The sequence below is a fragment of the Geospiza fortis genome, unplaced genomic scaffold, assembly GCF_000277835.1.
Source record: "Geospiza fortis unplaced genomic scaffold, GeoFor_1.0 scaffold439, whole genome shotgun sequence".
NCBI classification, from domain to species: domain Eukaryota; kingdom Metazoa; phylum Chordata; class Aves; order Passeriformes; family Thraupidae; genus Geospiza; species Geospiza fortis.
The window spans coordinates 39,136-40,031 of NW_005054618.1; the positions used below are offsets into that span (position 1 = coordinate 39,136).

The 896-nt window shown below is 60.2% G+C and overlaps 1 protein-coding gene across 1 annotated transcript in view; it reads right to left on the reverse strand.

Moving 5' to 3' along the window:
* Nucleotides 1-888, reverse strand: part of HJV (hemojuvelin BMP co-receptor) — a 2,513-nt gene extending 1,625 nt beyond the window's left edge. Inside the window, 2 exon segments of the mRNA XM_031064697.1 lie at nucleotides 1-158; nucleotides 562-888. Of these exon segments, the coding sequence (XP_030920557.1) occupies nucleotides 1-158; nucleotides 562-876 (473 nt within the window). The 5' untranslated portion in view covers nucleotides 877-888.
* Between the last annotated feature and the right edge of the window lie 8 nt (nucleotides 889-896).

Below are 896 nucleotides of genomic sequence, written 5' to 3' on the forward strand. Positions count from 1 at the left end.
CGGCCGGGGCTGCGCTCGCGGATGGACAAACTGCTCCCGCCGGGACGCGCGCCGCCGTCGGTGGAGCCGTCCTGGAAGGCTGCGGGGAGATTGTCCAGCTCGGCCTGGTAGACCTTCTGGTCGATGCATTCCTTCATGTTTTTGAAGATGATGGTGAGCTGTGGGGAGCGGGGTGGGAGGGGGGTGAGTTTGGTGGGTGTGGTTCCATCGCGAGTGGTTGTGGGTATCTCAGGATGGAGGTCCCACCTCACCTATCCATCCTCAAACCATCCCTGCTACAGTCCTTTGGGGATAACTACAATCTTTCCTTCCTTTTTTAACATCATTTGAGCAATGGAAAACTCAGGTGGAGCCAAACCCAGCAAGATTCCTCCAGGTACCCCAAGATTCCTCCAGGTACCCCATGGACCACAAGATTCCTCCAGGTACCCCAAGATTCCTTCACCACTGTTGTCCCTCCTTCCTCATCTCCCCCGGGTCTGAATGGGTTCCAAGGGTTTTGGGAAGCACAGGAGGTGCCCTGACCCTGGATTTGCCGCCCATCCTGTGCGCTAACCTCACCTTGCTGGTGACCGTCGCGTTGGACCCCTTGGCCACCGGCGAACTGGTGGCTTGCACAAACAGATAATCATTGTCCAAGAGCGGCCAGGAGCCCTCCACCCGGCACGTGTGGAAATCGTCACGAAAGGTTCGGATGTGGGGGTCCCCAAAAGCAGCGCAGTGCTGGAAGCCGGGGGGCCGGCCGTGCTTGTAGAGGAAACTCCTCTCGTAATCGCAGATGTCGAGCGACTCGAAGCCGTGCGCGGCGTTGGGCGCCGCGGGCCGGGGCCGCGGCGGGGCCGTGGGGCCTTCCTTGGAGCAGTTGTTCTGGATCATGAGGTCCTCGATGCCGTGCA